Source organism: Psittacula echo (assembly GCF_963264785.1).
Source record: "Psittacula echo genome assembly, chromosome: Z".
NCBI classification, from domain to species: Eukaryota; Metazoa; Chordata; class Aves; order Psittaciformes; family Psittacidae; genus Psittacula; species Psittacula echo.
Genome location: NC_137742.1, coordinates 58268839 through 58283353, shown reverse-complemented (window position 1 = coordinate 58283353; position 14515 = coordinate 58268839). Strand labels below are relative to the sequence as shown.

The window sequence follows — 14515 nt, the reverse complement described above, 5'->3', positions numbered from 1 at the left end:
GCTGGCTCCCTGCTTATATGCTGTCCCCTTTCTTTAAGCAGACATCCCAACCCCACATCTAGAACCTGTTACCATGGAGTGATCAGAGCAGGATGCTGTGCAGATGCAGCTGGTGGGCATAGAGTGCGGGATCAATCAGAGAGGATTAGATGGATCCAAGGGCCATCAAAGCATGCAGAACAAATCGGACTTGCTTTTTGAATGCCACTGCTTTGTCATTCTGTGGATGCAATCTTAGGCTCTCTAAGTGTGAAACAAGTGCTTTTCACAGTTATCTTCTGGCTCTGGCAGCCATTGGTGTGGCCTGCACTGTGCGTAGCTGATCTGCCACATCTGGTGGAACTGTTATTAGAGGCTCTTTTAAAAATGAAGTACTGCCCTGCTGTACTTAATAGCAATGTTAATTATCACTAGATCAGCTCGGTCTGCATCTCAGAGAATTGTTTTAAGTTGTGTTTTGTATTTTGAAAACTTCTAGATGGTTTCTTTTTCAACTGCTAAATAATTACATCGCATGGCATTTAAATCCCTCATCCCTTGAGGACTGAAGTCCCTGGCAAGCAGAGGGTGCGCAAAGGAAGCATTTTCAAATTCCTGCCCTGCAGAAGCAGCGTGCTGCCCAGCAGGTCCATGGGGAGCACTTGCATGAGCATGGCCACAGGCTCTGCCCAGGCGGCAGCGTGCCTTCTCTGTGTTGCTGTGAGAGATGAGTTGGCTTCACCTCTGGGCCTGAAGACAGGTGACAGTAGAAAATAATTAATGTGGTGTTTGACAGCCTCATTAGAGAGGCCAGGAGTTCAGTGGGAATGGAGACAGCTTGCTCATGCCCAGCAGCAGAAGATCCAGGACAAAGCCGAGACATGCTATAGAGAAAGCAGCAATGTTAACGCCTCTTCCTTCCTTGTTTGGTAGATAGGGACTCGATTTAGATTACTTTTGTCTGGCACTTCTCATGAACACCCCAGAAAGAGTTGTAGGTGGCTGGGAATCAGCTCAGTTTGGGTGTTGAAAGTACTTCAGTATTCAGCTGCAATACAACTGCCCTTTCATGAGTAGGTGGGAGTAAATGAACTGAATGAGAAGACTTAGTGCATTTTTTCCTGTCTTTATTTCATTATTATTGTTCGTTTTTATCATAGCAAAAATCTACAGCCTTTCTGGGGGATACTGGAGCAAAGTGTGTGCCAGAGATCAAAGGAGTCACATCCTCAGAAACATGCAAATTGAGCAACCTTCAAAATAGTATGATAGTGCTCTTTTTCTGTGGTTTCAGAGGCTAGTGTCTGAAGGGGGCCTATAAGGATGCTGGGGAGGGACTATTCTGGACTGTAGTGATAGGACAAGGGGTAACGGGTTAGAACTTAAACAGGGGAAGTTTAGGTTGGATGTAAGGAAGAAATTCTTTACTGTTTGGGTGGTGAGGCACTGGAGTGGGTTGCCCAGGGAAGTTGTGAATGCTCCATCCCCAGTGGTGTTCAAGGCCAGGTTGGACAGAGCCTTGGGTGACATGGTTTAGCGTGAGGTATCCCTGCCCATGGCAGGGAGGTTGGAACTAGATGATCTTAAGGTCCTTTCCAACCCTAACTATTCTGTTATTCTATGATTTGTATAGAAATCTTCAAGCCACAATGACTCAGGACGTGGCAGTAGGACAGTGCAAGCACTATTCTTGGACACTTCTAGATGCCGTACTCTGCTTAGCAGGGGTAAAATTTAGAACAGTACAGCAGACTGCCAAGGGTAGGGCACTGTTCCCGAATACCTGCTGAAACATCAGGATCAATTCAGTATACCAAATCAAATGCATGAAACCGGAGGAAAACTCAGTCATAGTGAGAGGATGCATCGCTCCCCTAACCCAGAAACAGTTTTAATGGCTAACCCTTTAAGTGGATGAGACTGGGATTCCCTTTTTTGTAGTGCTGAGGGTGTCTTAACGCATTCGGAATTTTTGCCTTGCTCTGTTTTTTGCCAGCTTGTCCTCACCTAATGGTATAAACCAGAACTGTGTAAAGCATCGCTCCCACAATAGCTGTGTTCCCAGGGTTTTCCACAACTGTGTACTGATGAGAGAAAGCGCTAGCTGAAGACACACCTGTTTCCCCCAGTATAATGTGTGGTTTGTCAATGTGATTCTTGAAGCTACAAGTTGAAATAGAGTCTAAATTTTATTAGTGCTGTCTTCTGTGTTTGCCTGAGGACTTTAAATCAGTATGGATCCTGTAGCAGTAAATACAAAGGCAGTTACAGAGAAGCAGCCACTGGAATTTAGGTATTTACTACCAGCAATGAAACATTTCCAGACTTGTTCACTGTCTTTCCTATTTTAAGTATGGGAAATACTGTCATTCCCACAGTAAAATTATATGCTGCAGGACAGTAAACACCCTTTGACAGGGAAAAAGGTACCCAGTGTACACTGTTGCAGTGCTTCTTTCTGCATGATTATATTTTTAATGAATCCAGAGACTGGCATCATGGAAGTTGATAAAATACTAATCTTTCATTCGTCCTGACACCTAAGACTTAAGTTACAGGGTGATGTCATCTTGTCTAAATGGGGAAAATCAGATATTCTGAGGGGATTCAGAGGCATCTGTGAGAATCAAGAGGTAGCTGCATCCTTTTAAACTGTGTCTCATCTTCAGTATGGAAATACAGACCAAAAGCTGTATTTTCTGCCCAAGTTATCGCCCTCATCTAGACAGATTTAAATGAGTACATACAGAATTAAGTGCTAAAACCTGGAATTCATCCTTCTCATGAGCTGTCAGTATATGCTTATCAAAAGCAAAATTTGGGTGGCTCTTCACTCTGCTTGTCTTGTGAAGTGCAATGCCATGTCTGTCTGCTATCACTCTTTTTTATCATTATTATTTGTCGATGCGTCGCTGTATAGATTCACTGTGTCACTGATAGTCTGATAGCCTGAGCAAGGACCGTATGGCCTTGACAGTGCTTGGGTGATGACGTATACAGGAGACTTACTATACTGTACCTGTTTGTGTAGAATCTGTCCAAGGCTGCTTCTGCTTTAAGGCAGTATTTTCATTTGTTAACATTCAGATGAGGAGTAGAAGGCCTTGCTAGGAAGGAGGATATCCTAACATATCTAAAAAGAGAGACTGAAGATTTATTCTGGAGTGACATTCTTTTAATCAAGAGGGCCCTTCCCCTGTTGTACACATCACCGTGGAGCTCATCCTCTTTGTTTTCCCAGAGGAGCACAGCTGTCACGGTGGATTGTGCTTCTTTAAACTGTTTTATGTAACTGTCTTAATGCAATTTGCTTGAGGGATGTCTACCACAGCTTAAGCAGCTAGCAGTTGATGTAGACCTGATAGAGAATACAGTCATTTTAAGTATCTCTACACTTTTTCCTATTCACAGTCTGCTACTAGCATGGGAGAAACAATTTTTTCTCCTCTAGTGAAGCAGATAGAGTCTAATATTTTTCTTCTAGTATTATTAGTTTCATCTTGTGTAAGAATCAGAGCAGTCCTTTACATATTAAATCGCATCCACCCATGCTTCATTTGGAAACTGATGTTGCAACTGAAGCTTATCCAAGCATAATACCAGTAACACTTAATGTCCTTAACAACAAAAGAAAATACAATTGAACAATCTCTTGTACCAAAGTTGTTTGAAATCTGCTAAACAAAGTGCATTGTTTCAGTGTGGCATTGTGACCGTCCCTGGGAAAGTACCAAGGTACTACATGGGTATATGGATTTCCAAATGAAAACTGGGCAAAACTGTTTTTTTCAACATGGATGATTTTTCTGTGATTGAAAACTGAAGGTACTAGAGAAGCAGTGAAGCACCCAAGTCCCAGGCTTGCTAAATATACCCTGCAGAGGCAGGCAGAACAGAGTCTGGCTTGTGAGCCCTGCCTGCAGGGTGCCAGCTGGCCTGCTCCTGCCTCAAATGAGCTCTTGCAGTGAGCCTTCACGTTTGAGTAGGCATGTGCTCATTGCCACCAGACCTGGTTGCTCTTTAGCTGCCAAGCATCCAGAACCTGAAAGCCTCTCCCAGACCCCTAGGATGGGGTCCTCTTGCCACTCAGGGATGGGTCCGTCCCCCACCTCGCACCCAAAGTCATGACCATGAGCAATCAGAACCTGTAAAAATGATCCTGGCTGAGTTTGGACTAAAGGATTCAAGTAGGTTGCTAGGTGTGGACTGAAAGGCAGTTTCTTGCTTCTAATTGTCCCCAGACATCTGTTGCCTACTTTCCTTTGTCCTGTGTCACCATGCCCCAGGGGAAACAAGTACCATGAGCCAGCTCTTATCAGCTGGGCTATTCTTCCAGCCAAGCTACCACCAGTAATTTGAGACTGTTGCAGCGTTTGTGTCCATAACAGAGTATAAAGGCTCATCTAGAATGCCTGGAAATTGAAAAAGACACCAAAATTTCTTCTTTGTGTCAGCTTTTTGGCAACAGCAAAACTCCACAGGGACTACTGTTTGTCTTTACGCAGAGATAAATACTCAAGATTGCTTTGGCAACAGCCAGGCTTTTATTCAGTGATTAGCTTCACATATCTTTATGAATTTAGAAGTCAGTTGGAATTCTGACTATTGGCATTTAATGACTTCCTGTTTGTGTCTAAAATGCTTTTTATAGATAAAAGGCTCAGTTTCTTCTTTTGCAGGGGATGGTGGGGGCATCACTGTCTCTCTCTCCTGGTCTCAGCATTAGTGGCAAATTCCATTTTTCTTTAACAACCTTTTAATCTGAGGGATTCAAATGGATGCAGACAAACTACCATGGCTCGAGCTTTTGCTTTTCTTTTTGGAAAGCAGTTTGCACATGTTGTCTTTGTAAGGTGTTTTTTAAAACCACAACAACCATATGTTTAAAATAAAGAGGTATTCGAACACCTTGGTTTGCAGGTGTCAGTTGAAAAACAATCCTGGTCTCCATTTGCATTAGCACTTCAGAGATGTCAGCCAAGGAATACTTGAAGACAGCTGGATCAGCAGGCCAGAGACCGATGAACTCATTTTGCAGGGCTGCAAGCAGCAGGCAGAGAATGACACCAAGCAAGTGTTAACCTGGGGTAGCATTTAACAAGCACCCATGAAATAAACAGATCAGTTTTGATGGCTTGCTGCTGCCTCTTCAGTTTGTTTTGTTTCATTACAATTCCTCCCCAGACGTTTCTCTCTGTTGCTGTTTCAAAAGCTTCAGATACTACAGACATATGCAGGGGCTTGGAGACCCACGCAATTTCTGAAACATCCACAGCTGGTGCCAGGCTCTGAGGAAAGGCCACTTAGGGTCCAGGTGGGAAGACACCCAGCAGGTAGGACCTCCAGAAGGAAAGCCAGGAGGCTGTCAGCATACCCTGCCTTCAGCACTTGGCAGCTAACGCCCAGTGGCAGTGAGCACAAAGTGCTGCAGGGAGTGAGCTCATGAGGACTCCCATGGCTGCCATTTGTGAGGGAAACCTTCTCATCATTATCTCTGCATCTCCTTAAACCATGTCTCATCTTCAGTATGGAAATAAACACTGCAGACTGAAGCAGGAAGAGAAGACCAAAGCCATCAGCCACCTTGAGAAGCAGGATGGTGTGATGTCTGTAGACATAGCCCCATGAACCACGGGTGTTTTCTGAGCATCTCCATGCTCAGAGACAGCAGCCGTGTGGCTACAGCACTGGTGCCAATGGTGTTATTGGCTAATGGTTGTTTCAGCACCCTGTGAAACACTGTGGTGGGTCAGATGTATCTTTAGTTGGCCCTACATGCAGGTGTAGATGCCAAAGTGTGTCTTGTTTAAAAGGAGGGCTTTGACCTAAAGATGTCACAGAGGAATTTGTAGAAGTAAGTATTTAAATGGTGAACTTACAGGAGCAATGTGGTGATGCAAGCTTTAAAAGGGGACAGGGAGCACAGAGGCCAGCCTGTAGCAAATGAGTCTGTATGCCAGCAGGAGTGTCAGTTGTGGTCAAGACTGGATGTCTATTTAGGAACAGTTTTTTCCTTTATTTTATTCTTTCTGAAAAGAAAGAAGCTGATGAGGATTAAGGGGATGAACAGACCTCTGTGGACAAGGTTTGCTCCTCCCAGCCCAGCTAGAGAGCACAGGCAGAGCCTCAGGGAAGCTTTCATGGTAAGTCATTAGCATGTTTTAAACCAGGTAAATAGTTCAGGAGGGAAGCAGTCGGGTTCCTCAGAGATGAGGTGATTTGCTGAAAAAGATAGCCATGCCTTAAACACCAAATAAATTCTCTGCACAGGAGTTCAGAAGTGAAGTCAGATGTTCAGAGCATACCCATACTGTATTCCTGCTGGGAAGGGGAAATATATTTTGGAGCAAGACATGATTCCTGTGTTCCTACATGATCCAGCTATTATTTTGTGCGAAGTAACCCAACTCAACAGCTCCAAATCCCAGAACAGGATTCAGGAAGAGGTTCAAGTGTGCATGTGCATATAGCTGTGAGAAGGTAGGAAATAGGGGAATGGATGCAGTACTAGCAGAAACAGTTTATTTTAAAATCTGTTTGCAAACCATGGTTGCAGTAGACTGAAAAATCTGGCAAACTTGTCAACTTTTCATGTGGAGTTCAGCTGCTTGGAAAAGCTCAGGTCAGGATTTTATAACCTGCACATTCAGAGCTGTTTAGCTTATGGGAAACAAGAACAAGGGTCCCTGGGGATGGGACACATTTAATGTTGTGGAAGACAGGCTCATAGCTCCTATCACCCAGCTCATCCCTTATGCTCCCCTAGTTGTGTATTTTCTCTTACTAGCTTCAATCCTCTTGCTCCAAATCTTCTTACAAGAAGCACAAGTAAGATGCTGTTGCATGAATATGAATGTAGATCTTATTTAGCTTTGCTTTGTTTCTCATTACTTGTTTTACACTGCTGGAGATATCCCCCCTTCCTTTCGCACACTGTCCCACAAGAGAAATTTTTGGCTTGAAACCCAAAGAGGCCATTGCGTCAAAGTCTCCCAGATCCATGTCAGAGAAAGCAGCATTTACACTCAGTCAGAACCTGCAGGAGTATGCTAACGAATCTCTTATTTAAAATTCATACAGCTTCCTTAAGTAAAAACACCTGAAGTAAATGAAGGAGGTTTTATAGCACCCTTTTCAAAAAGGCCATTGTTACTGACATACTGCATGCTGCTCTCCCCTGCCTCAGGTATTTTTCAAGGATGGTCTTTCACTGTCATCCTCCCCAAACCTTTTGGAGTCTGTGGGTGGAGAGGCAAGCCTCTCATATCCGAAGGTTCTGAAGAATTTTCCATGTTTAGCATAAGATTATTTTACGTTTGTTAATCTGGTCCATATGTGGTAGTCATATTTTTTCATGTAAAAATGAAAAAATGGGTGGAAGTGAACCTTACCCCAATGTTGACTGTTTCCAGTAGAAACCACAAAAAAAAGCAACAACTGTGTTTTCATCCGCTGAGAACTATAAGTTATATTGTACCAGTGTTGTGGCAAAATTTGGGGAAATTATGTCAGACTAGAATTAGAAGAATTGCTCCTACACTCAGTAAGTTTGCAGTGTGATAAATTATCTTCATGGAAGTTTTGAATATGTAATAATTCAGCATGCAGTTTAGATTTCATTCTTCAATATTTGTATCTGTGGAAAACAATACATAGTTATAAATAAGCACTATTTCATGCAGTACTTATCTCTAGTCATGCTATGCACAAGATAATACACAATGTGAAAAGGAAGATTATTGATACAGCTTGCAGATGTCTAGGGCACGAAGAAATGCAGTTGTGTTGCAGCTCATAAGCTTGCTCCACAGCTAGCTTAGCAAGTGGCTTTCCCTGCTGAGGGTAGGATTGTACTGGGACATGGAAAATTCCTGGCTATGGTTTTGTTAAATAAGTCACCTCTCCATAGCATTGCTTTCAGCCTGCAGGAAGTGCAGCAAAACTCTTCTCCTTGTTGGTAGCCGGCAGTGGTGCTCAGTGTCCTTTCCTCTCTCAGTCCCCATTGTCCCAGTGGAAGAGGTGGTGTAGCCGCCCATCACAAGTGTCACTCTGAGAACAGGAGGGGATTTGGAGAGGACAGCAGGTGGACAAGGAGAGCTGGGCAACAGTGGCAGAACATAAATGTCCCTGAAGTTCAGCTGGAGTGGGTCTTTTCTGTCTTTTATATCATGGTGCCTTACTCTCTGTAATCTTAACAAAGCTGCAAACACAAGAAAGATCTTTTTCTCCCTTCTCTCTTTTCACCCCCTAAAACTAGCCTGTTCCATGTTTTTCCTCTCCATATAGACTTCTCTGTATGAGGATTTTGCAAGGTGAGCATGAGGCCATGTCAGAAATCAGTAAAGTCTAGGTCTATACTCAAAATGAGTGGAAGAGGGCACACAAAAGGGACACATTATGGTTAGGCAGGAGGAAAGGGGTGTTTCGGGATAGGTGTGCACTGACAAGGGCTGCATCCCACCAGAGCCTCTGAGGGATAACTGTGTGTGACTTTGCAGGAGCAGAAGTGCTGTTGTGAGTTAGAGGAAAATAGAAGTTCATGGAATAAATGCAGACTTATGCTGTCCAAGGCAAAAGGCAACAACAACAAATAAAAAGTGCTTGCTTAGAAAATTTATCTGCTAACGTGAAAAGTTTCATGAGTAGACATCTAGCATGGTATCCTTATAATGTGTGACTAGTTTGTCAGTGTTTATTCTCATGTAGCTTCTTTTCTGCTGCTGTTTTTTGGTGGTGTTTTCTCTTTTGTTCTTCTAGTTGCTTACTTTTGTGTGATTTATCATGGCTGGTTTCGTATGCCTACTGCCTACAACAGTTTTTACTCCCTTGCAATCAAACCTTGCTGTGAGGCCATGCCATGCTTACCCAAGGAGTTCTCAAGCATCCAGCTTCCATGGAAATACAATCCACACTGCTGCATCAGATGAGGGCTAAGGACAAATTCAGTGTAGTTATATCATAGTCACTGGAAAGCCTCCAGTGGACTTTGACCACAGGGCAGCAAGACAGACTGTGCACAAGAAGCTGGGGTTTCAGACCTGGGTGAGAGCTATCACACAGCGACAGAAAACGAGATTAGTGTCATGACTGTTTTACTGTAACTTCTGCTGTAAAAACATGCTAAAAAGGTTTCCTGCTGTAAAACATGCTTCTCAGTCTATAGGGACCCCGTCCTGCTTGTATCCTTAAACTTTTTAAAAAACGCAGTGTAATTTCTCTGGTTCCTTCAGACTTTACTGTCTCATAGCTGGGCATTCACCCCTGAGCCTGATTCTTCAAACAGCCCTCTCCTGCCAGACACACAAGGCAGACCTTGGCCATACACCACAGGGATGTTCCTCTCTGTGACTGAGCAGTTTGGTCAGCTTCATGCAGTGCCAACACCTCTAAGGATTACCAGGATTGGAAGTGTCACCCTGAGGTGCTATTTATCTGTCTAGCAACAGCGCTCTTCAGCCACCCAAGGGCATACCGCCTGTGATTTTATTCATGCGTGTCAATGTCTCCTAGTGCCATGGCATGACAATGACGTATCCATGAAGCTGAGCAGATTCATTGCATGCAGTAGATCTGCTTTGTATGTCATTTTAACATGGGTTTAACCAAAGTCTGCAAAATGTTAAGATGCACCTGGAAATTACTCACACTGTACTTCAGACTGCTCTCAGTTCTGTTCGTAGGCAGAAAAATACGTCAGGAGTTTGGTGTATGCTTGAGGCTTTTCAGTATATGGCAGCAGGGAGCTTTTGGATCTCACTGTTTTATTAGATGTGATATTTTTAGATCTTCATTCTTGGTGAAATCAATGCACAACAAATTTCTGGAAAGGGAGGAATTTAACCTCACTTGCAGCTAAGTATCACTTTTCTTTGACAAGTACTCCAAGTAAGAAGAAAAAAAAAAAAAAAGCTTTTTTTTTTCCTTCTAGAGAAGTAATTCCATGTTTAACAGATGATGTTTCTTAAATTTGAAGTAACAGGAGCCTGACATTTTTATGTTCCTTGCATTGTACCTAACTCAAATATGCCCTTACCATAAGTGATGCTTTCCAGTATTTTCCAGGGTATGGACAGTTAAATAACAAGTGAGAAAACACAAGGCATTGTTTGTGTCAGCATTTGCAAGCACTTAACTTAATAAGCTGGAGGACCATGGTGGGAAGTTTTGCTAGGAAAATCCCAGGGGCTAAAGTAAAACAAAACCCGCTAGACTGAATGGGGCTGGCTTCAATGGCTTTTATTTCCCAATAACAAATGAGCCGTCTGTTCAGACGCTTGAAGCTAGCCCTGTTTGCACAGAGGTGCAGCCCTGGGTGCTGTGTGCTCCTCTGCTGCCACTGCTGCTGTACGGAGGAAACACGTTGAACAGTCAGCCTGGCCTGTGGCTGGGGACCAAGGCGGCTGAAAGCCTGCCTTACCCGAACAGGTCTGGAGCTTGGCGCTGGGAGTTTCTTCTCCCCTCCACACCCTGGCTGCCAGCACATCACTGACCCAGCTCCAGGCCTGGCATGAGCAGCAGGGTGACAACTTGCAGAGTAGTGACTTGCATTTGCTTCCAGAGCTGGGTGGGAAGACAACCCTTTGTGTTTGTCTTTTGCTCAGCCACAGTCCTCTTCTTGAGTGCAGCCACATCAAGCCTCAGCATTTAGGTATATTGGACCTATTTGTGATACTGAGGAACCCAGAGAGGCTCAGAAACTCCACCCAAGATCAGTGTTCAGTGCAATGGGCTGCATGTGGACTTCTGCCGAAGACTTTGGGGCTTTCTCAGGGGCAAATGGCTACCTGCCTCACTGTACTGCTTCTTGTTGTTGCTGCTTTTAACATACCCCAAAACAATAGCAACAGAATGTTCTGTTTGGCATATTAGTTTCTCAATAACAGATCTGGAATGGGAAAAAAAAAAAAAAAAAAGAAAAATGCTGGAAAATTGGAAGCTTTCAATTGCAACTTTAAACAACGCTATGAGAGCTTTCCTGTCAGCTCCATTGTTCCCACATTGGACTTCTCTACTACAGGCCTGGTGAGGATGCTGTCATCATCTTTTGTCCTTGACTGTAGATCCCATGACTTGCAGTGTTCCCGTCTCTGATGTTGCTCTCCCAAGGCAGCCTGTAATGAAGAAATTACATGCTCAAGCTGGAACAAAGTCCACCGCTGCCTCTCTAGCTAGGAGGTTGAACACAACATGCTCAGTTCCAGCAAGTGAGTAGCTGAATTTGAAAGATTGGCTTGGTTTCTGCAGAAAACAGCTCAGCAAAGCTGTTCTGTGCAGAAGACAGCTTCTCTATCAATGTGGACAGTTCTACAAATAAAGAGATGCAGTTTTCTACTCCCTGGGAGCAGGTACAAAGAAGGGACAAAAGATCATGGTCCTTTGCGTGGGTTTCAAATACTCTTTTCTAGGACTGTTGTAATCTGAAAGAGCAGCAGACAAAAGCTATGAAGTGGATTCATGTGTTTGATGCCACCTCGGCATGGGAGAGTTTCCTCCCTATGCTGCAAAATTGCTGCCAGCCCTTAACGAAGTCATTTGGCCAAAGCCATTGGTGCTTTGTACTGGCAGCTGGCACTTCGCCTTCCATCTTCTCCTTTGCAAGCTTTGTTGGTCTGCAAAGCGATAGGCATTGAGTGGCACTGTGGCACCACAAGTTGCAAGCAAGCTCAGTTTAGGGATGCTTTTTGGTACATAGAAAGGATGTGTGTGGTTGCCTGGTTGGTAATCAGTGTCTGTAGCCTGGCACATCCTGAGTGTTTGCAAAGCCCTTCAGAAAACATTCTTCTGTTTGATCTAGGTGGGTTTGATATAGGTTTGATATCCAAATAGAAAGGTGTCTGCACAGCTTACAGCTGTCACTCCTCAAGCTGGAAATAGCTGGCATCTTCTTGGCAGGCACAACAAAAAGTCTGCATGCTGCGGAAACTGACTGTAGTGAGCTGCTAGATCTGCAGAGAGCATCACCATAATAAACACAGAGGCAGTATGTTAGCAAATAAATACCACAGTGACAGGAGAACCTGTGTGAAAACAGTCCTCACTGGGTAGTGCTGGGAAGCCCTTATTGCTGCTGCCTCTGCGAAACCTGACCACTGATGACAAGACTTTGGTTTCCACCTCAGCCAAGCATGTCAGCCTGGAAAATCTCAGGAGCCCTGTCTTCGCTCTGACACAGTTTGGCGTAAGGGCTTTCCCAGTATGTTTAGAACCTCTTTAACCTTTCAAGGAGCAAGCATCCTTTAGCTGAGTACTCTCAGTAAAGCACAAGGCTTTCATTTCTGCATTGAACATCGAATTTTATTCCGGGCTTTATTCCTCTCAGAGCTTTGCAAAGCAGAGAAAAGAGGGGGAAGCATTTTAATCAGGGTAGGACTCTTTGGCATTTACACTATTGAAGCCTGAGGAGCGTCTGAATTTCTATTGAATAGAGACTAAGAAAAAAGTAGATCTGTTGAAGGATGGCGTTTTAGTGCAAGAAGGATGTGTGTTTAGGACTTTCCATTACATAATAGGGCTGAAATGGATTAACAAGACCCAGGCTTTCTTTTTATTGAGAATTGTTGCCTGCGCCACTCTTTTTCTATTACTGATGCTTCAGTTACAGCACTCATAGAAAGGTTTTCTTTGTTGTTATTAGTTTGAGAAGTAAATTGCAGCATTGTTTCTCTTGATCAAGGGATTGATTAGTCAGAGGTCTCTAGCTGAAGGGAAAAAATGTTCCTCATTATCAGTTTTAAATGCAAATGCATTTGCCAAGCAGTGTTTCAGATGGTGTTGGGGTTGGGGGGGAGGGGTGGGGGGTGGAGAATGCCTTGCTCTTTTGATGTGCTGCCCATAACTATTTGCAGATCTTTGGAAGGCGTCCCTCTCATCAGGTCAGTGAAGAAATAGTGTGGGAACAATATTCTTGAAAGGAAAAATTAACCATTGCCATTTCCAGTTGGATGGTTCTCATAGTGTTTTCTCATAGTGTTGGTGCATTAGTATATTTATGGGTTTTGTTGTGTTTTGTCCACTCTTTCTCTTCCTAGGTGCTTTCATTATCTGCTGGACCCCAGGATTAGTCTTGCTGCTCCTTGATGTTTGCTGTCCCCAGTGCAATGTCCTGGCATATGAAAAATTCTTCCTGCTCCTGGCAGAGTTCAACTCTGCCATGAACCCCATCATCTACTCCTACCGAGACAAGGAGATGAGCGCAACCTTCAAGCAGATCCTCTGCTGCCAACGCAGTGAGAATGCCAATGGCCCCACTGAAGGCTCAGATCGCTCGGCGTCCTCACTCAACCACACCATCTTGGCAGGCGTCCACAGCAACGACCACTCAGTGGTGTAAAACCACAGACAGCCACGTGGCCGATGAAGAACAGCGGGGAATGATGTGGAGCGGGATGAATGCACGGCCTGGGGCAAGGTAACCCACTCACAAGGTTTTCTCAGACACTAATGGACTACAAGTACTTCTCTTCCCGGAAGCTCCACACACCTGTGCAGTCTGTCCTGTCTGCAGGACTGTCCGTGCTGCAAGGCTTTCGGTTTCCACTTTCAAAAAGCAGAAGGCCAGATGCCTTGTGGCAGAGGTCATCAATAGCCCATGGACAGCCTCGCTGAGACTTTGTCGGACTTTGCTGCATCTTGGTGCCAGTCTGAATCAACCCTGATTAATTAAGCTTATACCTGCTTCACTGCATTTACATGTAGCCACTTAGTCTTTTATAAAGGGAGTAAAGGGGATTAAAGTATGCCTATCATTTAATAGACATGTAATATTTATCACCATCAGCATGCTTGTGATGAAAATTTTCTGTGCAGGGATTAAAACTGTGCTCTAGTTTTTGCGTCATTAGCCACACTGCCATAACTACAGTGAAAACAGAAGTAATTTTTCTAGTACAGGCAACAGGAAGATGAAGGAAACTGACTCTTCTTACCTTCGTTACTGATGTTAGAAAGCATGCATGTTCTATGTGTATGCAGATTGTTTTAATTAAAAAAATCATTGTAAAGTCTGCAAGTAGAAAAGTATAGACTGTATTGCAGTGTTTGTTTAGATTATGAAATAAACAGTACTCTAGTCACAAGGTATTTAATGTTCTTCTTTGAAGTGCGGTATGGAATGTGTAACATGTACGGGATCCCAAGTTTTTCATGGTCAAGTTCTTAAAGTAGGGCACATCCATAAGGCTGTTAAAGGGCTACATGGCAGAATTTTTAAAAAAGTATTTATGGCATTGGAACGCTTTTCTTGTCCATGGCAGAAAACAAAAGGATTTTCTGATGTGTACAATTGTATTTTGTATTTTATAAAGTCAGGATAACATAGGTGGTCATCTCTAGCAAATGACAGGACCGCGCTACATGTAATAGCCACACACAGATATACTGTTAAGACTACCTGAGCTAACAGATGGATTTTTTCATATATGCATATTTTGAAGAGAAGTATCACTTGTGTGAATCTTGGTTACCAAGAATCAGTGACATTAATCACCCAGATGTAAATATGGGCGAAGATGGGATCTTGATAATGAAAAACTTGGCA

The 14515-nt window shown here is 43.6% G+C and overlaps 1 protein-coding gene across 1 annotated transcript in view; it reads left to right on the top strand.

The window, feature by feature from the left end:
- The window catches only part of LPAR1 (lysophosphatidic acid receptor 1), a gene marked incomplete at both ends in the record, with an annotated part of 49111 nt that extends 35802 nt beyond the window's left edge, over nucleotides 1-13309 (top strand). Inside the window, one exon of the mRNA XM_080637610.1 lies at nucleotides 13008-13309. Coding sequence (XP_080493736.1) covers nucleotides 13008-13309 — 302 coding nt within the window. The remainder of the gene's footprint in view (nucleotides 1-13007) is intronic.
- Between the last annotated feature and the right edge of the window lie 1206 nt (nucleotides 13310-14515).